The 20,441-nt window shown below is 43.8% G+C and overlaps 1 protein-coding gene, 1 long non-coding RNA gene and 2 other non-coding genes across 7 annotated transcripts in view; 3 read left to right on the top strand and 1 right to left on the bottom strand.

Annotated features, from left to right (window-relative positions):
* Positions 1-311: 311 nt before the first annotated feature.
* LOC144379773 (uncharacterized) lies at positions 312-815 on the top strand. Its single transcript, XR_013443150.1, has 2 exons — positions 312-385; positions 426-815. It is a non-coding gene; the product is annotated as an uncharacterized LOC144379773 (long non-coding RNA).
* On the top strand, positions 512-653 carry LOC118526824 (small Cajal body-specific RNA 17). Its single transcript, XR_004912832.1, has one exon.
* On the top strand, positions 732-810 carry LOC118526828 (small Cajal body-specific RNA 18). Its single transcript, XR_004912836.1, has one exon.
* An 8,899-nt stretch (positions 816-9,714) lies between the features above and the next one.
* The window catches only part of MYO5B (myosin VB), a 334,482-nt gene continuing 323,755 nt past the window's right edge, over positions 9,715-20,441 (bottom strand). For all 4 annotated transcript variants that reach the window (XM_078060351.1, XM_078060352.1, XM_078060353.1 and 1 more), the window contains 4 exons: positions 19,266-19,551; positions 18,466-18,640; positions 16,408-16,488; positions 9,715-10,073 (listed from right to left, as the gene is read on the bottom strand). In XM_078060351.1, coding sequence (XP_077916477.1) covers positions 9,921-10,073; positions 16,408-16,488; positions 18,466-18,640; positions 19,266-19,551 — 695 coding nt within the window. In that variant the 3' untranslated portion in view covers positions 9,715-9,920. The remainder of the gene's footprint in view (positions 10,074-16,407; positions 16,489-18,465; positions 18,641-19,265; positions 19,552-20,441) is intronic.

Here is a 20,441-nt window from a genome sequence, read left to right as displayed (position 1 = left end):
GTGCCTTGCCGGCGCCTTCCTTCCTCACTCTTGCCTTTAAAGACTTCACCTCCCTTTTCCAAAGCGAGACAGTGACTTGACTCTACCCCGTCCATCGTACCCCTGGCCTCGATAACCCGCCCCCCCACCCCGTAATCCCGTAATGAATGTTCCCCTTCATCCCGCAGATCGTAATCACTGGACCAGGTATCCCGACACCAAGATGGCCCCGGCGTGGGAGGGGGCTCGAGGGGAGGGGGCGTGGGCGAGCGGGCCGGCGCGGGGCCGGAAGTCGGGTGGGCGGGGCGCGGAGGACGGCGCGAGGGGATTGGCTGAGCCTCTGTCGCTGGCGGCGGGGTGCGGCTGCGCGGAGGGGCCGAGGCCCAGGCCCCTGGGCCTGAGAGGCGTGGGGAGATCGGGAGACCGGGAGACCGGGAGACCCGGAGATGGGGAGACGCGGAGACGTGGCGCCGGGCGGGGGTGGGGGCGATTGGCGTCCGAGGTTGGGTAGCGAGTGTCGGAGGGCAGGGCGTCCCCGAGTCCCCAGTGTAGCCCGCAGATGAGCTCGCAGGATTTTCCTTATATGATCGGGCCCCGTTGCTGGCGGCGCCGCTGGCCCGGAGCCTGAGAGGATTATGAAAACGTTTCAGGCGAGGTGTGGCTGGGGACCGGGGCGGGGAGATGAGGGGCAGCGGGCTAGGCTGGAGATGAGGGAGAGTTAGGGAGGCCTCTGCCGCTGTAACTGTGAGCCCTGGTCGATGATGACGTGACCACTGCGCAATCTGAGTTCTAGGAACCAGGTGATGGAGTGTGTGCTGAGCACTGAGACCGGGCGAGCAGGAGAGCCAGGGCGCCAGGGCTCGGGAGGGTCAGCTTCCCGTGCCTGGGAAGCTGCGGTGGGTTGCCTCGAGGTTTTCTGTGAACCCTCAGGGTGTGCCTGCCCTAGACTCCTGCTTTCAGGCTCCTGTAGCCTTCTTGCAAGGTGTTAGTATACTAAGTCCCTCCTTCTTACTATGAAAACATTTGAACATACAGAGAAGTGGAAACATCTATGCAGTGAACACACAGACATCCACCACCTGTATTCTGCAATTGTTAACATTTTGCTGTATTTGCTATATCACATCTGTCCTTCTAACATCAAACCACCTTATTTTTCTAATGCAGACCTTAATACAGTAGTCTCCCACCCCCAGTGGGGGGGAGGGGAGGGAGACATGGTCCCAGACCCCTAGGAGATGCCTTAAGCCAGTCAACTGTGTGTTTTGTAATGAAGAAAATAAAAACCAGAGAAGAGAATGTAAAGTGAATTATGCCTAAAAGTGAGATACAGGGGTAGAAGAAATAAAGAGATCTTTAAAAGTTATGGGGTTTTTCAGACTCAAGTCTAGGGAAAAAACTGAGGGTTGCTGGAGGGGAGGTGGGTGGGGGATGGGGTAACTGGGTGATGGGCATTAAGGGGGGCACTTGATGTAATGAGCACTGGGTGTTATATGCAACTGATGAATCACTAAACTCTGAAACTAAAAAAATAAAATAGTAGTAAAATCTTACAGTTGAAGTCTAAAAAAAAAAAAGATATGCCACCCTCCAAACATGCCAAAAAATAAAAATAAAAAAATAAAAGTTATGGGGTTTTTCATTAAAACTTTCTAATAATTCAAATGCAGAGAAAATTCTTGGTCTGTACAACTAGTGATTAGGGATATAGTGTCCTTTAATAAGAGAAGGAAGGTTCTATTCAATTTGCCTTTCACATATTTATTAAGATACCATCAGTAAGTATCACAATCTCCCACCTGATACCCTGCAAATCACTGGCAGCAAGTCCCTCCAAATTTACTAAGTTTTCTCTAATTAGAAATGTCACTAAAATGGGTGGATCCTAAAACCATTTGGTAAAAGGTTTACACATATAAAAACATGTAAATATATGTAAAGACATTTTACGTAGTCTCAGAGTATCACGAAGAGGAAAACGTACCTTTACAATAGAGAAATCTTGGGACTGTTACCACCTTAACCAAATGACCAAGCTTCACATCACCAATAATGGGACAAACTGATGCCATGCACCCCCTCAAGGCATTGGGGACACAACTCCACCTAAAAAAATGTCTGACTTGAATCTCATCCTAAGGAAATTTTCAGACAAATCCAAATTAAGGAATGTTCTGCAAAACCACTGACCTAAACTCTTCAAAAGTGTTGATGTTGTGAGAAACAAAAAAAGCCTGGGAATGGTATCAGATAAAAGGAGCTGGAGAATGACAATTACATTTAATGTAGGATCTTTCACTGAAACCTGGATTAAAAACAACCCCAAAACAAAACAAAACAAAACAAAATAAAAACCAGCAACTCTAAAGAATAGAATTGGGACATTTGGGGGAACTGTAATATCAGTTATATGAGATAGTTGTATTGATGTAACTTTTCCTGATTATGTTATTAGTAATGTGGGAGATGGTCCTTTATTCTTAGGAATGAGCATGGTGAAGAGTCATGATGTCTGCATTTTCAAATGACTCAGGAAAAAAATGCATATAAATACCCTGGTAGAGAAAGAGAGAAAGCAAATATGGCAAAATATTACCATTAGAGAATCTAAATGAGGAGTATATTGTTGTTTATTGTTCTACTTTTATGACTTTTCTGTAGGTTTTTAACTTTATCAATATAAGAATGAGAGAAAAAGTATATTTCAAGTAAGCCTAAAATTATCTGAAGCAAATTATTTTCTAAAATATGTAGTCCTTTTCATGTTTAACCATATAACCATTATATATCGCACTACACTGTGTATATCAAAGTTATTTTATAATTTTTTTGTCTAGATGTGAAACCTCATAAGATGTGAAGTCATTACTTTTAGACATTTAACTTGCAGTATTTTTTTAAAAAAGATTTTATTTATTTATTTAAGAGAGAGAGAGCACACAAGCCTCTCCCCGCTTGTAGAAGCGGGGGAGGGGTTGGGGTGGGCCGAGAGAGAAGCCGACTGAGCAGGGAGCCTGATGCCGGGCTCCATCCCAGGACCCTAGGATGAGGACCTGAACCGAGGCAGACGCTTAACCAACTGAGCCAACCAGGTGCCCTGCTTTCGGTACTCTTTTTAAAATGTATTATTTCTTTCTGTACTTATTTTTTGGGAAAAAAGTAGAATTAGCATAAAACTGAAGTCAGCGACTCTATTGTAAATCTGTAAATTCTAGTATTATGATTTCATTAGGATTTCAGAAATATCAAGGCTCAGCCTTATCTCCCACTTTTTCTGGGTAATTTTCCTATGCTTAAACTTCCTATAGCACTCAAAATTAATGGTAGCTTAAGCAGCAGTGGCTTTAGAAGTTTCAGTACTGGAAACAGGAAAGCTGGTGAAGTCAGTAGAAGCTAGGACAATTTTAAAAAGTGAGTATATGAATTTGACTGAATGAGACAAGCGAGTTTACTAATCTTGAGTAGTTTGGAAAATTACATATGTGCTCACTGTTAATCTGCTTTGGGGATAACTTCAGTTTTTGATAATTAGAAAAGGCGATTATTAGCTTAGGTGTGGTTTTGCCCTTACAACAAATACCTACTCTTCAGAAAGTTCAAGTTATGAAACAAGCACAACAGAAACGAAATGTAGACCGAAACAGACACCGATTTGCTGAACTTCCTCATTTTCTGTTTACTCTGTGTGGGCTTTAATACAGGCTGCAACAGGGAGACTACTCCCGGGGGCACAGCTTAGGGAACGGAGAGGCAGCTCAGTGAGAGGGTGTTAGGAGCTGCTTCGGTGACTTGGGGAGGGTCCAGAAAAGCAGAGCTTCACTCTGGGTTGGGTGCTGTCTGGAAGTAGGGACAAGTCTTTGGAAATCCTCTCTAGGAGGAGGCAGATCCGAGCTAGACTAGCCCGGCTGCTGGTGAGGTTGCATTCACTCCTATTGCTGGGAGAGGGCAGGGTTGGGATTGAGTGGTTTGCAGGTGGTCTTGTCTCTGTCCCTAGACAAAACTGTCAAGTGGTCTTGTGTTGTCTCATTTCATCACAGGCACAGAGCAACCTTGCCTGATGTTGGTGTTTTGTGAGATTGGGCACCAGGGGAGGACACCCTGGCCTGGCTGGGAGGGCCAGTCCAGCTTCTCAGACCATCAGGCCTCGCCCTAAGTGCCAGACCAGGTCCCGGATGTTGGGCTTCTTTGCTTTCTCAACTCTAAGTAGTTAAGTGTGTCTTGTATGAAGTTTGACTCTTCGCAGACAGTTTTCCTGTTGACGCCTTGACGGTAAGCCTAGACCTCTCCGGGTATGAGGTGAAGGCTTTCCTGAAGAGTGAGGTTATTCTTCCATCAGCTGCCCAGAAGAAAGGTGAGTCTATCCTTAGGTTGGAGGTTGGGTTTTATTATTTTTTTTAAGGTTTTGGAGAGAGAGAGAGAGAGAGAGAGCCCGCGTGCGCATGAGCAGGGGGTAGGGGCAGAGGGAGAAGCAGACTTCCTGCTGAGCAGGGAGCCCAACGTGGGGCTCCATCCCAGGACCCCAAGATCATGACCTGAGCCGAAGGCAGATGCCCAACTGACTGAGCCACCCAGGCGTCCCATGGAGGTTGGGTTTTAGAGGTAACTTTTCACTGACTGGTATTTCTGTGCCATGAAGTATTTCACTGTGGTTCCTAGTGATGGATGTTTAAGGGTACCATCCCTGGAGAAGCCTTATCCTATACCTACAGGTGGGGCTGGTGACCTAGGTTTTAAAGATTTCCAGGTGATTTTGGTGTGTGCTCCTGTAGGTAAGAAACACCCTACCCATGTTCCTGTATGTATGTTGTTTCTGGGCTCTCTATTCTGTTCCATTGGCCAACTGGTCTGGGCCATTTCCACACGTCTCCCATCTTTATAGTAAGCCTTGATACTTGTTAGGAAAGTTTTCCCTTTAAGGAAGGTCTTCCTTATCCTTGGGTCTTTGCACTTCCATATCAATTTTAGAATTAGCTTGTCTATTTTCCCCCCAAAAAAACTGTGGAGATTTTTTGATTCTTTATGTAGATCAGCTTGGAGACAACTGACAACAGTTTTGGGGTATTTGAGTCTTCTTATCCGTAAATGTGATATAATTTCTCCAGGTTGTCAATGTTTCACTTATGTTATAAACTCCTCCATACAGATCTTGTAAATATTTTCCATTTTTTTTTCTTACGCCATATGCAAAGTTACACCTCCGATTGAGTTGGTCTCTGGGCTCTGTGTCCCAGGCCACTGATCTACTCATCTTTTCCTATACCAAACTACTGTGTATGAATTCTGCAGCTTTGAAGTAATTGCTCAGTAAGTCTTGTTATTTTACACCCCCAACTTGCAGGCGGAAGTTTGCCAACCCCTGGTTTAAATGATCATGATACATGTTTGAATGTAGGTCCTAGAATGAAGTTTCTCAAGCAGGCATTAAAAATAAGCTTTTCAGCCAATGTATAGCTGCGGAGTTTTAAATTTCACTTAGATTTGGCACAGTACTTCATTCAAAAGTATTTATTTCCACAAATTTTTATCCACAGCTGAACATTATAGTAACTAATACAAGCATTTTTTTCTATAAACAAAGGTATAGTTTACAGATTTGTTCAAAATGAAAAAATATTTTTATCAGTAGTATTTCTTCTTACAATGTTAGATTCACCCCGGAATATGATGTGAACCCTCTTCGGAGAAGCAGACTTTCATCTAAACAGTAGCTGCTGGCAAAATGTTATATCCAAATCTGGGTTGTTTCTGATACAATATCATTTTAGAAAGTAGCTTAAAATCATTTCTGATTAATCGCCTTTATTAGCATTAGAAATTTCTTTAGGAAAACCAATATTTAGTAGCGATCTAATAAGAGAAAAACAAGTCCTATATTTGTCATTGCCATTAACCTCTAATTTTTCTATACCCCCTAATTCTCTAATTATGGCACCAGTGTGTGCAAAAAAAGTGAATTTTGGCTATTCGGCTCATGCAGGAAATTAGAGAAACTGACTGCAGAGGAATATTCTAGGAGGAAAAAGGACAGGGTCCAGCCCCACGCTGTCACACTGTAGTGACTACTCAGTCCCATAGGCAGGAGAAAAGAGCTTCAATTCAGGATATATCCCTGCTGCCTAGAAGGTCAAACGTATGACAACAATTACATATATTCTAGGCAAAAGAAATGAATTCTAATTTATTTTCTATAATGCTAATGCATTAAGGCTGTAAGTAAAGAGTGGTGAATTGACGGTACCAGGGTTAATTTTTTCCTAAGTGTTCCAAGTTCCTGGTTTTGTCTTTTGTCTTGTTTTTACAAAAGCCTGAAAATTTCAAGTATAGGAAAATCAAGGGAAGAAACGGCTTTGGACATGCTCCATGGAAAGGGGAGAAACAATCTATTTACCTTTGGGTCTCACCTGCTGTCCAGATACCATAAAGCTAACCGCAGCTACATGATCCAGGGAGAATGAGTGGAGGGAATATGCTTGTCAGCTCTAGCAAGTTACTAATATGTATATCGCACACATTACTACCGGTAAACAGAGAGGTCCCCTGTGATGCTGAAAACACAGACTGTTTATAAATATTTGATTCTTAATCTTTAAAATGCTTCTAATGTTTCAAGAGACAAAGCAAAACTCCACCATGATGTCGAACATTAAAATTCTTCCCACGGCAACTCGTATTTCCAAGAAATAATTGACAAGTCAGTTATCTTAGTAACTGCCCAAGGCACATGGTGAGTGGGGTGTCAACTAAATTTTAAATAAAAAAGAGAGACAGGTATCTAGTGCGGAGTTCAAACCTTGATGTTGAATTTACGTGAAGTCATTGATTTCATGAAGTTGGAAAATGTTTAACTTTAGAAAGGCAAAGAATAAAAATGCTAATAAGTGATTAAAGTTTTTCTGAAGATGCTTCTTCCAGTCTCCAAGTGTTAAGTTAAACAGGGCCGACTGAAACATAAACCAGTTGCTGTCTTTGTTGTTAGTACTCTATAAAAGACTATTTGTTTTTAAAGCATATATAAATTAAGTACAGCTCCAGTGAAATGCCTCTCTCTTCTGGAAAAGAACTAAGTCTGCCATTTCTTGGGCTAGGTAGAGGACAATTCATAACCCCCCTACCCTCCCCCCATATTTATTCTTTTTTTTTTTTAAATGTCTTTTTCTTGATTTAGTTTTTTTTTTTAATTTATTTATTCATGAGAGTCAGAGAGAGAGATAGAGAGAGGCAGCGGCAGAGGGAGAAGCAGGCTCCCTGCCTAGCAGGGAGCCCGATGCGGGACTCGATCCCAGGACTCTGGGATTGTGACCTGAGCCGAAGGCAGACGCTTAACCATCTGAGCCACCCAGGTGTCCCCCCCCATATTTATTCTAATTGCCAAGCTTTTATTCAATGAGTCCTTGGCACCTAATATGAACAGTGAGAGCAGTGGTGACCCACAGAGAGGGAGAGAATGAGGGTATAAGACAGAACGTAAGGATAACAAGCCACTGCATTTATGGAATCATTGCTTTTCAAATTCTTTAACACACTCTAAACAAGGCCATTTGGGGTTATCTTGAAGATTAAGGTCAGTCCTTACATGCGAGACTTAGTTTTTTTTTGTTTTTTTTTTTAAGATTTTATTTATTTGAGAGAGAGAATGAGAGAGAGAGAGAGAGAGAGCACATGAGAGGGGGGAGGGTCAGAGGGAGAAGCAGACTCCCTGCTGAGCAGGGAGCCCGATGCGGGACTCGATCCCGGGACTCCAGGATCATGACCTGAGCTGAAGGCAGTCGCTCAACCAACTGAGCCACCCAGGCGCCCCGCGAGACTCAGTTTTAACTGAAGTGCAACAAGCAGCAAATTATACTGAACAAACAACTTTAAAAAGAGGTAGCCACCGACCCAGTAGGTTTAGACTGGCCTTCCAAATGAAGTCAGGGTGTGGGTTGAGGGGGGTTGCGTTGTGGATTTCAGGTGACATAACTGTACCAGGCGAAGGGGGGGGACAGGCACGGCTCTGCAGATACCCAAGATGAGCCAGCCATGTTTACTGTGGAGATGTCATGCTGAGGTCATAGATTTGGACAGGGTGCTCCAGAGTCTTCGCCCAGGTGCTGGGCCTTGTTCTGCCCCAGCAGCCACAAAAATGGGGTGCAAGTGGAGCTGAAAGGACACAGGACCGTTCAGGGGTTGGAGTGTGCTGTGTTTCCGGGAGCTTTTTGAGTTGGTTGGCTCAGTAACAGATGTTGCATGCGTGTGTGTGTGTGTGTGTGTGTGTGTGTGTGTGTGTGTGTGTGTGTGTGTGTGTAGGGGGATGTTCTACCTACCATTCATGGAGAAATCTTATCTTCTTGATGTAACATAGAGGCTCTTCTCAGTTTTACAAACACCATTCGTTCTGGTCATGGGAACAACATACTGCTATCTACTAGAAATATGGAAAAAATCACTAAAAAGTGGGTGTAGAGAATATGCAGGGTTTTCTAATTGAACGCCTACTGTTGAAGAGGCAAGAAAAAAACCTATAAAAGCAGCAAACATAAAATCTGTCATATTCTACTGAATACTCTGTTTTAATCCTTTTTTCAAAGCTGAGATATTTACCATGTTTATGTGGTATATTTAAAAAAATGTTGAAAATAGGGGCACCTGAGTGGCTCAGTTGGCTAAGCATCTGCCTTCAGCTCAGATCATGATCCCGGGGTCCTGGGATCGAGTCCCGCATTGGGCTCCCTGCTCAGCAGGGAGTCTGCTTCTCCCTCTCCCTCTCCTGCTCCCCCTGCTTGTGCTCTCTCAAATGAATAAGATCTTTGAAAAAATAAAAAATGTTGAAAATAACCTGAAAAGGGAGTGTTGACCTAAGCTATTCTCACTCTTTAAAAATAACACACACCCATACATACACACAAACCCAAAAAAACTTTTGGATGATGATAATCCCTGAACTGGATTTTTGGAAAGTTTTTCAAATAATCTGATTCTCAAGACAAGTTTGTTTTACTGTTTTGGTTACCTGGAAATACAGTGCATTATGTGATGCTTTTATCGGAAGTTTTATGGCATTAAGGGATTACAGGCTTTCATACTGACTTGTTTGGTTTTTCATCTGTAAATAAAACAAAGGTTGGTGTTCTTTTCTAATATTTAGATTATGTAGATTTTCGTGAAAGTTTTGTAGACTCCGGAAGCACATGGACTAGCACTGAAAACAAAGACTGTCTTTCCATGTTGCTCACACTTTACGTTTGGGACCACAGCATTTTCTTCCACAAACCCAAGACTATGCAAAAAGGGTTTAAGCATATGAGGGACAGAGTCTCCTGATTTTGCTTTAGAAACCAGTCCTCAAAATGCTTGGAGGTTAGTTACACCACTGTCTCTGCATCACCAGGCATTCAAAATACTTCTGAAAAACTTCTCAGAAGGCCCAAGCCCTGTACTTTTGTTCTTAGACCATCTCCCCACAAACTCATTTGCACCGGTGGTTCGTTGACCTGGGGAAATGTCACCCGCCATGCGACAGCATCATGGTTATTAGTACCATTATTTGTTAAAAGTCCTCTGAAGGCAACTTACTTGACATATTTTTAGTATTATTTTACTTTGGGCATCCTCCAGTTATATGCAAAGACCAAAACTGGGCAGCTTCCATTTTAAAGATGGGCACCTTTTATATGGCCGTGGGGGCTCCTGGGTGGTGGTAGATGATTATAATGTGTATTTGTTTAGACTGAAATCATATACTTAAAAAAAAAAAACTTCCATATTTCAAGTGTTTTTATTCTGAGCAGTACGTACAAAAAAATAATGCCAGATGTGTCTTACTCCGTACAGTTCAGCACTCTGCGCCCTCTGCACAGGCTCGCAGTCTTTTACAGATTTAACAGACCCCTCAGTTCACTGTACGGTAGAGGCTTCCTTCTTGCTGTCACTGGAAATGGAGCCACAGGGGGGACTGCGCCTTGTCAGACCTTGTTGAGGAACTCCAGATTGAGATAGGCTGGGATGTGGATTGAGTCCATGGTCAGCGAGGATGGGTTGAATGGAAACAAGACGGGAAACATGTGCTTGGAGTCCAGCAGCAGCTGCTGAGGGTCATTCCGCTCTTGTAGCTGCGCCTGTGGGGAAGAGGAAGACCACGTGAAAGACCACGTGAAAGCCAGTTTAGGGGAACTCACAAAAGTGAATCAGCGTGTATCACGGAAATATCTGTTAAGACAGGTTGGGCTTCAGGAGAACGTGGCCTCCTTGTCCCTGTGGCATTCGGCAGGGAGAGGGAACCCTGGTTTCGGCTTGTTGGAGCACTGATGACCTTAAGCTCTCCCCGAATTCTGGCAGTCTTTAAAAAAAGTTTTCCAGCGAAGCGAAGGGAGAATAGAAAAATACACTTCAGGTGCAAATCGTGTGGAGAGGTACTGTGGTGAAGGGGTTAAGACCGTGGGCTCTGATCTGGCACCACCCTGGGCAAATTCCTGAACCTATCTATGCCTCAGTTTCCTCATCTGTAAACTGGAAGGGGGAGAGTGACATCACACAAAATGGTGGAGTGGGAAGCACGGGGGCTCAGTCCCTCCATTGAAGCAGCTGTTGAGCTGGAAAAAGCAATTGCTCTCAAATATCTTGGAACTCTGGAACCTGACCAGACTCTTATGATAAGCAGGAGAGTGCCTGATGAAGGGGGAGGCTGCTTATCTCTGCTAAGGGAGCAGCATATGTGAACCGGCCACTAATCCCAGTCTCCAGCCCCCGTGCAGCTGCAGGGACAGAGGCCCACACTCTGGGAGAAGCTGGCCAGTGCAGTAGGGCAGGCAGTGGGACCTTGTCCTCTGGAAATCTGGGTTCATGCACTTGTTGGTCTGGTGTTCCCTGAGGGACTGTCACAGATGCCTGCCGTGATTTTGGCTTCTCTTGGGATACAGTGGCTTCCTCCAGTGGCATTAACTGGAAGATTTAAAAGGACACATATCCTCTATTGGAGCCAGACATTTTAGGAAAAGTATAATAACTGAAATGAAACTTTTCAGTCACTAAAGGGGTTCAGCAGCAGACTTGAGCAGGCAGAAGAAATGATCAGTGAACCTGAAGATAACACAATTGAAATTATCCAGTCTGAGGAACAGATAGGAAAAAAAAAATAAAAGTGAACAGAACCTGAGGGACCTGTGGGACATCATAAAGCATACCAACATATACCTTATAGTAGTTCCAGAAGGAGAAAAGAGAAAGGGGCAGCAAAATATTTGAAGTAGTAATGGCTAAAAACGTCCCAAATCTGATGAAAGACATACACCCGTGCCCCCCTCCCCAAGACTCTCAACAAACTCCAAGCAGAATAAAAAAAAGACCCAAACAGGATCAAAAACATTCACACTGAGACACATTATAGTCAAATTATCAAAGCTCAACAACAAAGAGGGACTCTTGAAAAAACAGCGAGAGAGAAAGGACTCCTCACATATAAGGTATCATCAAGATTATGAACAGATTTCTCATCAGAAACCATGGAGGCCAGAAGGCAGTGGGGGTAACCTATTTAAAGTCCTGAAAGAAACACTTTTTTTTTTTTTTTAAAGATTTTATTTATTTATTTGAGAGAGAGAGAGAATGAGAGACAGCATGAGAAGGAGGAGGGTCAGAGGGAGAAGCAGACTCCCTGCCAAGCAGGGAGCCCGATGCGGGACTCGATCCCGGGACTCCAGGATCATGACCTGAGCCGAAGGCAGTCGCTTAACCAACTGAGCCACCCAGGCGCCCCTGAAAGAAACTCTTAACCAAAACCTCTATATCCAGCAAAACTATCCTTCAAAAATGAAGGGGAAATGAAGTCCCTTCCAGATCAACAAAAGCAGAGGAAACAAAAGAAAGTCCAGGCTGACATAGAAGGATGTTGGACAGTAACTTGAAGCCATAAGAAGAAATAAAGAACATAGGGAAATGGGAAGGCCAGCATTGTACTTTTGGCTTGTAAGTCCCTCTTCCTACACAATTTATACAGATGCAGACGACAATTATGCATTTCTGTTGATGGGATCATGTACAACAGACGTGACGTAACAGTATAAAGGCAGAGGGATGGAGGTATGTAGCCTCAGAACCTGTGTACTATTGAAACTCAGTTGGGATTATTTAAAATATGTGGTTACAAGTTTAAGATGTTAGTTGTGATCAGCAGGGTGACCACTAAGAACTAAAAAATATACAGAAAAGGAAAGTAGGGAATCACAATGGTACGCTACAAAAACTAAATGCACACAAAGGCAGTAATGAGGAACACAAAACATAGAGGGCATACAGAAAACAAGTTGCTCCCCAGCAGGAGTGATGAATGATAGAGTTAACATCATGTAAAGCAGAGAATGGTCTCTGGCACTTGGTGAGTCCTGTGTTGGCCGCTGTTATCTTTACGGTATGCTCCTTTGCTCCGTCTGCCAGTCCATATCCCATCAACCACTGAACCACGAACCCAGGTGGAGCTGTCCTTACACAAAGGACACTAGTTACACAAAGGAGACTAGTTAACGATGAGTGCTGCCAAGAGGGAAATCAATACATCCCGAGCTTGTAAAAACACGGGTCATCTCCTACTAGCTTAAGCTATCAAAATTTTTTCCTCATTAGGAAAACTTACCACCATTGCTTCAGGTAGTGACATTCTGATATGTTGTAACTTTCTAGAAGTTTCATCATTTTCCTGTTTTAGCCAAGACCAAGAGATCTTATCTGCTGAACTCATCCAGTATCTGCATGTTACACGTAACTATCACTCATAGCACCTCCGCATTTCTAAAAGCCTCCAAGTAGGGCTGAGGTCAGTAAATAACGCAGGAGCATTTGAAAAGTGCTGGGAAACAGGTTTTCAGAACAAAATCAGTGTGAGCATAGGATTGTGAGTTGATTCTACAGTGTCTGTGGGATGCATAAAGGTGAACCTGAATAATGAATGGAAAACACTTTAAATTTTCAGTTGTCAGTTTAAAAACCTCCATGTGTTTGGTATCACATGAAAGGCAGGCCAAATTTTTATTTATTGAGAGAGAGGGAGTGTGGGAGGGGCAGAAGGAGAGGGAGAGAGAGAATCTCAAGCAGACTCAGTGCTGAGCACGGAGCCCTATGTGGGACTCGATCTCACAACCCTGAGACCATGACATGAGCTGAAATCAGGAATCCGATGCCCAACCGACTGAACCACCCACAGGCCCTGGGCCAAAATTTTAAAGTAATTTTAACAGTTTGAAAAAGTAGCTTGAAATAATGGGAACAGTTTAGCAGAAGCAAGGACATTTAGAGACAAATAAGCAACCACTGTTACTAATTTAAGATACCAAATGGTGGCTGTGATGCGACCCTAGCAGAACGAACGGTCTCTCTAGGATCACTGAAGTTCAACAGTCAGCTCGCTCTCAGCTTGACTTTATTTATTATTACAAACCTGGTCACACAGCCTATGAAGGTGTACATAAAACATGAAAATTGTTTCACGGCACTTAATTAATGTCCTTTTCTTTCTCGACCTTAGGTAGATCAGTAGGCTGTACTCTTTAAAGGGTTTGAAGAAATTGTAAAGGATTGAAAGGGGGGTATAAAAATGGAGAAAAGTTAAATAGTACCTATAATTCGGCAGCAAAAGGTGCGTATACCTACTTAAAATTCACGAGATAGTCATTTCATAGGAATTATCCTCCAGTGAGTTTAATAATCCCCTCAAATTTACATTTTTAAAGGTCAGCATGTTCTGTCCATATCACCCAAGCAAATGCTTTAACGGGCAAATAGTATTTATCCCACATAAGATGTGTTCAAGTACCAGAAGATGGCATGGATCATTCTACCCTTTTCTCTGCGTATCCTCTGTCTAGGGAGAAACAGAACATAAAGCTACAGCTGGCAAAAAACAAAACCCAAATTTTTTGATAGCATCGCCAGCCTGAAATTGGCAGCTGAAGACAACTCAGAATCTGACTCTGTGGATCTTCAGAGGCTATCTGACCAACCTCTGCTACTTTTTTCCCTCTGCCCTTAATTCAAAGCCAAAGTCTGATGTGGCAAAAATTCTTTGACCTTTGACTCTTCTTCTAAACAGTGCCATTGTCAACATATAGGCAGTTCCAGTTCTCCCTCTGATGTGTGTATCTTAGATATTTAAAACCAGATAAGACTTTCTAAACTCGTACTTTGGTTCGTGTAAATTATCAGTGCTCCCCAATAATCCGTGGGGAGTCAGAGAGCCCAGTGGCTTCTCTTTTGTCATCACAAGTCTTCCTCCACTTTCAGGAGCTGACTGTGGCTGCGTCCTAACTGGATCTTTTCAATCAGCACCCCACCTTTTTGAGGTATCTGTGTCGGTCAATCCCTGCCTGCTTTCACTATGCTCTGCATGTCACTGCATTTCCTCCACTGCTTTTAGAAGAACAGGATTCCATCTGACCTGGCATCCTTCCCTTGACCTTCAGCCTCGGGTTTCTACTTAGACATGATGCTGAAAAGTTCATTTATTCTTTGACATAGCTGATTTTCTCAATCTCTGGATCTCTACCTGGCAGTGGTGTAAGGCGCTCTGAAGAAAAATCCCAATCATACATCAGAGGGAAGTACTTCTCATTCCCCATGTGTTCTCAAGGTTCTTGAGTATCTTTCGGATAAACCCTCATTTTAACTCCCCTTTTCCTGACTCCTCTGATCACTTTCATCCATTTCTTTTTATCCTGGTTCCATATGTTGGGATCACACTTCACTGGCTAAAGAGGCTTAGACGTTTGAGAAAGTGTTGTATTTCCTCAAGATGTTCCCCACATATAGCGGGAGAAATGGTCACGGTCTTTCTGACTCATCTTGATGTGATTCATTACGCGGATTCTGTCAGCTACAGTCACACATAAAACTGAGGCATTCTACTATTGCTACACCATTTGGGGTGTGAAAAATTTCCTCACATGTGGTGTTTTAACATTACAGTTAACTCATGCGAGGTGTCCCAATTAATAGCAGACATTTGTGATCAATTAAATAAGACCAAGATATCCACTGATCTATTTGGCAAAATTGGTAATTGGGGGATCTTATATAAGAGATGGGATCATAATTTTGAGCCTAACTTGTTTTATGTTTATCCTTTTGCATGTGCTGATGCATGTACCGTTTGCTGGCCATCATGACCCTCTGGAGCCATACCTCAAGCCCCTGGACTGACCCCTGGATAGGTTCTAACTGCCACACAGCCCGCCACCCCATTTCCGCAGGAAGCAGCCAGAGCAGTCATTGTTCCATTCCCTAATAGCAGTTAGGGTTACCATTCCAGGGGGAGGAATGAGTAAGGGACAGGTGGGGCTAGGTAGGGAGAGATAGATAGGGGACTATGTGATTAGGCTCACAGAAATCCCAAAAATGTGGAGGTGTGGGGTAACCAGAGATAAGGGGACAAATCGGACCACCCTGCCCTAGGCGTGTGGGGTGGGTGTCTTTATGATAATCACCTGTGACCAACAAAGAACAACCAGACCCTAAAAAGGAAGTAAGCCATTGAAGGTGTTATTAATCGAAATGTTAAAAGGATTTAAGTTCCCTGGTTAGCTTTCTATAAAAGACCAACCCTAAAGACCCTTGTTGGCAACACTGTTGGGACCCCTCTCACTCTTGAGAGCTTTTTCTGTTACCTTCACTTAATAAACGCCTATCACTTTACAAAAAAAAAAAAAATTTTTTTTTTTAGGCATTCAGCCCAAATCACCTAGGCCTCAGCTTTAAAAAAAAAAATCCCATAATCTCAAGACAGATTTAAATAATCATTTCCCTAATATGTTTTCTTTCAAGCATATTCCTAAGGGCAAATATTATGAGTCTTAGAGACAAGATTGAAGAGCTCAAATTGTTTTCTTTTTTTTTTTAAGATTTTATTTATTTATTTGACAGAGAGAGACACAGCGAGAGAGGGAACACAAGCAGGGGGAGTGGGAGAGGGAGAAGCAGGCTTCCCGCGGAGCAGGGAGCCCAATGTGGGGCTCGATCCCAGGACCCTGGGATCATGACCTGAGCCGAAGGCAGATGCTTAACGACTGAGCCACCCAGGCACCCCTCAGATTGTTTTCTTAAAATAATATTTCTTAGTTCATGGGTGGGGTTGATATTCTGCTTACTTTGTTAATTCCCCTTGGTGCTACAATTCAGTGACGTGTTAGTGGCAAATAATACTTAGACTACATTTAAAATCTGAGCTTATAAAAGTTCAGGCTTTTGTGTATATAGGTAAGTTATTTATGGGTGATATAGTTAGTATTTACCTAAAGGGAAAGCCTTAGAACGTAAGGTCTTTTGGCTTAGAATATAACCAGCGATTTGTTAATACAGAGAAGTTAAACTCTAAACTTCGATTTCCTTTATTAGTTTTAGATGAGGGCTTTATAAAATTAATATTAGTTTTGGACCAGGACTTTATAAAATTAATATTTTAAAACTCACCTGGATTGTTCGTATAAAGGCCACGGTTACCCGTTCTTCAAATTCATTCAGGGGAGTATAAAGGTTTAAAATTTTGACAATCTGTTGGAACAAAAACAAAAGCTTAGCACAGACCTAAAGGAACATAAGACAACTTTTGAATTTCAAAGAATATAGGACATTGGCACAAGAGTATACTCTTCTTTACACAGGACCCATAACTTGGAGCTGGAGTGAAATTGAGGAGAGGAGCCTAAAATTAGTAAACTACAGACCAGAGGCTGCATCTGCTAGAGCCCTCTTAACTACACTCGAGTCTCCTACATCTCTACCCACCCACCGGCACCTGGCTTAAAAGATAATGATTCTAGGAAACTGGAATCCTGAAATCCTCAGCCTCTTATCTACTAGTAATTTAAAGGTTTCTTACAGAGTACTGGAGATCTTACCTTAGATGATAATAGTGTTTTTTGTTTTGTTTTGTTTTTTTTTTTAAAGATTTTTTATTTATTTGACACAGAGAGAGAGCACAAGTAGGCAGAGTAGCTGGCAGAGGGAGAGGGAGAAGCAGGCTCCCCACTGAGCAAGGAGCCCGATGCGGGGCTCGATCCCAGCACCCTGGGATCATGACCCAAGCTAAAGGCAGTTGCTTAACCAACTGAGCCACCCAGGCACCCCTAAAAATGTTTTTTGATCATACTTCCCTACCTCCTCCCACCCCCCAAATCACTTATAAAAGGAACAGTTTTTCCTGATTGAACAGAGGATAATCTCCTGTCTGCTTACCAATTGTTTGGTGGAAGTAGCCTGCCCAAATGCCAAGAAATGCCAGTTGAATTCTAGAAGTAAACTTCGGAAAGCAAAATATGTAAAAGGGGGATAAAGTTTGAAAACTTCCAGTACACTTATAGAAAGAACCAATTCTCTCAAGAGTTTGGCATTTCATCTTTTAGTAGTTAGTGGGGGAGGTAAGGAAAGGTATATTTACAATACTGAGTTTGGATTTTGTTCTTTAGGTGCTGGACAGAGAGAAGAAGGTGCATGATTTAGCTTAGAAAGTCTGATTTTGGGGCACCTGGGTGGCTCAGGTCATGATCCCAGGGTCCTGGGATGGACCCCCTCATCGAATCGGGCTCCCTGCTCAGCAGGGAGTCTTACCCCTCCCCCTGCTTGTGTTCTCTGTCAAATAAAAAAAAAAAAGTCTGACTTCTTGTACTGGTCTCATTTTGTGAGGCCACTTTGTGTTGGCCCATTTCTAAATAGGCACACTCATGATGGAGGGCAAGTTGTCCTGTGTGTAGACAGGATTTATCTTTTGATAGACTGGTAACACCTCAGCAACCGAGTCCTAGTATAAATACAATTTGGCTGGGGGAGGGCAGGGAGGAAAGGCACATTCTAATGCCTCTAGATTCTTAATGACTGTTTAAAACAATGTCAATGGATTCTAAGTGAAAACACGGCCATAATGAAAGTATAATTGTTAATGCCAAAGGCATGATGCTGCCCATTTCTGAACAAAATGTAAAATTTCTAGTTAGAGACATTCCAGAATTGTGTTTTAAAAATGTTTTTACCTTAAAAAACAAACCAACCAGGTTTGCCTGGGTGGCTTAGTCACTTAAATGTCCGACTCTTGGTTTCGGCTCAGGTCATGATTTCAGGGTCGTGAGATCGAGCCCCACGTGGGCTTGGCCCTGGGCATGGAGCCTGCTTCGGATTCTCTCCACACCGCCCCCACCTCTGCCCTTTCCCCTCCCCCTAACCACTCGCGTGCATGTGCGCGCTCTCTAAAAACAAAAACAAAACTACAGTTTTACCCCAGCTTAATGTTTTGTGGGTTTACTACCTTATCTTTCTCTGTGAGCAAGAGGGCCCAGAGAGTTACTGGGGGAACGGTGGCATCTAGTTCCACAGACCAAGGCGGTCTTCGGTTCACCCAGGAACATTCCGTCCACGACAGCTTCTGTTGTGTCACTAGGGGGCTAGGAAGGCTGTGCGTCACCCCCCCCACAGAGAAGCCGCCAGCAGGAACGGACTTGGGTGGGCAGGCGGGCGGGCTGGGTGCCGGGGCCATACCTGCTGCGTGCTGAGTGAGGTGCACAGGGAGCAGATGGCCTCTGCATCCTCCGGGCTTTTCTTCTTTAACTGCAGGAGCTGGGCTGCTTGGATCAGGGGTTCCATGGTCTGGACGGCTCCGCTCTGGTGAAGGTTCCTTCCCCGAAGCCACTCTTCAAGTTGGCTTATGTTGTACCTTAGATAGAGGTCAAAGTGAGCTGTGTTAGGCCAGGGCTCCTCACGCACTGGGATGAGCACACCTGGTGTGTTCATGGTGCCGCCCAGCTGCAAACAGTGGGATCATTCTCTTCACCCTCATGAGCTCACGTGGAGCAAAAGCTTGAAAAGCACCTGGCGCTCAGTAACGTTTTGCTGAATGAATACATGAACGAACAGGTGTTTAAAATCAAGCAAAGATGAGGTACGTGAAGTGTCTGGGTAAGTTGATGGAAAATGAGGCATTCAATCTATTGAATTGAAGCAACTGATATTTAACATTCACAAACATACTTCTACGTGAGCCTTCATGAGTCTCTAAACTCATCGATGTTTCCCTCCGACCCACCCACACTGTCTTTACAATCTTTAGAGTAAGGAAATGTCTTTCAAGCTCTGAACTAATTTACCAGGTCACTGTCTTGGTGTAGAATTCCACCAACAAACAAAAAGGCGATGGAATTGTGTCTCACACTGACTGTGACAAGGACCATCAGTCAGGTCTGGATTTCACTGTCAGAGACAAAGGTCTCGGGCTCCGACTCCAGCTGGCGAGTGCAGGCCCCTCCAACCACGCGGCTCGGGCCGGGCACCCCCCCTCCTACCTGAGCTGCATGCCTGTGCTCCAAGAGCAGACGTCCTTCCGCAGGAGCAGGTTGTTGAGAGTCACCGCATTGATCATGTAGAAGAGCTGCTTGAACACCTGCAGGATGATCTCAGGGTCCAGGCCCTGGTCGCGCATGACCGTGTGGAAGGAATTCATCTGGCGGATGACAGCTTCCAGGCAGTAGGAGTTGTCCCCGTCTACCATGCTGGAGGAGCGCTTCCGGTAGCCCGTTGGCTTCACACCAGATAGACCCTGAATGCTCTCATTTTCCAACATGGCGGAGACTGAAAGAAAAGCATGATGGGAGAAGCTGGCATGTGCCCTAGGGAAGATCTGTTTTTGGACCACTCAGATCATTTAGCACTTTGGGTTTTGGTGATGGCACCATCCTTTGACATGCTCAGAAACTCACAGCATTGAGCATCGGATTTCTAATGTGTTGGGGTCCATATGGAATAAGGTTTCCATATAGAAATCTTGGACCTGGGCCCCCGGGTGGCTCAGCGTTAAGCGTCTGCCTTTGGCTCAGGTCATGATCCCAGCATCCTGGGATCGAGTCCCGCCTGGGATCGAGCCTGCTTCTCCCTCTGCCTCTCTGTCTCTTATGAATAAATAAATTAAATCTTTAAAAAAAAAGAAATCTTGGACCACATCTGTACTTAGATTCATTAGTGATGGGACAAAGATAATGGGCATGTACCAACTCAATTCTGTACTGGTTTCTGTGCTAGGTCCAAAGTTTGAGAATTGAGCAACTCGGGTCTAGTCCCGGCCCACCCACTGACTTGGCCCTGGACCCTGACATCATCCTACTGTTGTTCAAACAGCTCTTTTCCATGAGACACTGACCATATAAATCTTAGGTTAGCTGGTCTTCTTACACTTATTACACAATGTTTAACTATGTGCCAGGGACTTCATGCTCAGTATTTCTTTCCATCTCCCAACAACCCATTTCCTGGTGAGGAAACTAAGGCATATGGAAGTTGAATTACTTGCCCAAGGCCACACCTTAGGAGTCGGCAGGGCCAGGGTTTGAACCAGGTGTGTCCAGCGGCAGATCTGATGCTATTTGCCAACACATTATTTGGAGTCATGAAGTATCCCCCGTGCTCCTTACACCTGCCTCATAAGAGAGTTCTCAGGAATAAGAATATGGAATGAACCCATCCTA

This window comes from Halichoerus grypus, chromosome 13 (assembly GCF_964656455.1).
Source record: "Halichoerus grypus chromosome 13, mHalGry1.hap1.1, whole genome shotgun sequence".
Classification (NCBI taxonomy): Eukaryota; Metazoa; Chordata; class Mammalia; order Carnivora; family Phocidae; genus Halichoerus; species Halichoerus grypus.
Note: the sequence above shows the minus strand (reverse complement) of the source record. Positions and strands in the feature narration are given on the sequence as shown.